General features: G+C 62.2%; 1 protein-coding gene across 1 annotated transcript; it reads left to right on the top strand.

The window, feature by feature from the left end:
- Window positions 1-12: 12 nt before the first annotated feature.
- Window positions 13-2,197, top strand: LOC113201757 (kelch-like protein 10; the record flags this gene model as incomplete). The annotated part of the gene is made up of 7 exons (XM_052276866.1): window positions 13-218; window positions 294-432; window positions 512-624; window positions 707-1,123; window positions 1,203-1,302; window positions 1,403-1,742; window positions 1,865-2,197. Coding segments are annotated over 7 exons (1,497 nt in total), but the record flags the coding sequence as incomplete, so codon positions are not given.
- Window positions 2,198-2,276: the final 79 nt, after the last annotated feature.

Below are 2,276 nucleotides of genomic sequence, written 5' to 3'. Positions count from 1 at the left end.
GGGGGCGGCGGCGGGCTGCTGCTGGACTGCGCGGCCAACGCGGGCGACGGCCGCCGCCTGCTGACCAAGAACGGACGCTCCATGAGCGCCCAGGCGATGCAGTCGCTGTACGAGCTGCGCCAGAACAACCTCCTGTGCGACGCCGTGCTCCGACTCGAGGACGGCGGCGTGTTCCCCATCCACCGGGCCATCCTCTCGGCCTGTTCAACGTACTTCAGGTAGAGGTCCGCCGCTTCGCCACGGCGGAGTCTCTCTGCCTCGGATTAGGCGCCTAGTGAAGTCTTCTTCTTCAGGGCGCTGTTCACCACAACGCTGCACTGCCGGGAGATGACAGATATCCTCCTGCACGGCGTCACCAGCGACACCATGACCCTCATCTTGGAGTATGCGTACTTGAGATCTCTGGAGATTACTCGCTGCAACGTCTGCCAGGTGTGCGTCGTTTGAGAGTGCCTCAAAGCGCATTGGAAGCAATGTCGAACCACTGTGGTCGTTTCTCTCACACACAAAGCTGCTGGTTACGGCTGACTACCTGTGCGTGCTTGGCGTCCTGGACATGTGCTGCGAATTTCTCAAGACGAACATGGCGCCGGACAACTGCATCGGTATCCTTATGTTCGCCAGGCAAGCCTTGCTCCCCCCCCCCAGTACAGTTTTGGATTCCCTCAAAGAGTCGCCACCTCAAACGTTACCTCGACTCGCGCAGGGACCATTTCTGCACGGCGCTCGAGGGGGAGGCACACCAGTACGTGATGCGGCACTTCGTGCAGGTGGCCCAGGAGAGCGAGGAGCTGCTCCACCTCGACCTCCAGGAGCTGGCGCGCATGCTGGCCGCGGACGAGCTCAACGTCAAGTCGGAGGAGGCGGTGTGGGAGTGCGCGCTGCGCTGGGTCAACTGCGACCCGGAGGCCCGCAAGCAGCACATCGTCACCCTCATGAGGAGCATCCGGCTCGGCCTCCTCGAGACACAGTTCTTCCTCGAGAACGTCAAGGACCACCCGTACGTCGCGGGCAACGAGGCTTGCCGGCCCGTCATCATCGAGACGCTCAAGTTCCTGTACGACCTGGAGATGATCACGCAGAAGGACGGCGAGATCCCCACGCCCGAGATCGCTCGACCGAGGTGTGTGTTCGGATCAGCCGATGACACTAAAGTTGGTTAGTTCAGGGCAATACGCTCTGACGCCGTGGTGTCGTTACAGAGTGCCGCACGAGATCCTGTTCGCCATCGGTGGCTGGAGCGGCGGCAGCCCCACCAACTTCATCGAGACGTACGACACCCGGGCCGACCGCTGGGTCAAGGTGCGCGGGGGCCGTGGGTGGCCAAAGGAGACGATGGGGATGGGGGTGACGTACCGCTGGCTTCTGTCGACACTCCTCTCGCCTCGTCTCCCCGCCACAGGTCGACGACGTGGACCCCACGGGCGCTCGCGCCTACCACGGCACGGCCGTCGTGGGCTTCAACATCTACGTGATCGGCGGCTTCGACGGCATGGACTACTTCAACTCGTGCCGCTGCTTCCACGCCGTCAACAAGACCTGGCGGGAGGTGGCGCCCATGAACGCGCGGCGGTGCTACGTGAGCGTGGCGGTGCTGCGCGACCTGGTGTACGCCATGGGCGGCTACGACGGCCACCACCGCCAGAACACGGCCGAGCGCTACGACCACCGCACCAACCAGTGGTCCCTCATCGCGCCCATGATCATGCAGCGGTCGGACGCCAGCGCCACCACGCTTAACGGTCAGACAACCTGCTGCGTGAAACCAAAAAATTCTGTTTTAAATTTGTTTTGTTGAGGGGGAGTGGCCGCGGGTGATATTCACTGTTTTGGTCTCGACTTCCTCGTGTTCCTCTGCCGCCAGACCGCATCTACATCACGGGCGGCTTCAACGGTCAGGAGTGCATGAACTCGGTGGAGATGTACGACCTGGACACGAACCAGTGGTCGCTCATCACCCCGATGCGGTCCAGGCGCTCGGGGGTCTCGTGCATTACGTACCACGGCTGCCTCTTCGTCATAGGTACGCGTGGCCCATCAGGCTAGCGGGCCATGGCGCCTGCAGTCCGGTGGGTAGGCCAGCCGCCGTACGGGCGTGCGGCGCGCCCGGGAGAGTTGCCTACCTCACGGCGGCAGGTTGCCTACCTCACGGCGCCAGGCTACCTCACACACGGCGCTCTACCCTCTAATTTGAAGTACCCTCTAATTTGAAGGCCGGAAGAAACCGAGGAAAAAGTTGCGGGAAAACACCAAATTTTTTTGCAAAAAGTCCCTTA

Source organism: Frankliniella occidentalis, unplaced genomic scaffold (genome assembly GCF_000697945.3).
Source record: "Frankliniella occidentalis isolate FOCC.00 unplaced genomic scaffold, Focc_3.1 Scaffold4753, whole genome shotgun sequence".
In the NCBI taxonomy this organism is placed as follows: domain Eukaryota; kingdom Metazoa; phylum Arthropoda; class Insecta; order Thysanoptera; family Thripidae; genus Frankliniella; species Frankliniella occidentalis.
Note: the sequence above shows the minus strand (reverse complement) of the source record. Positions and strands in the feature narration are given on the sequence as shown.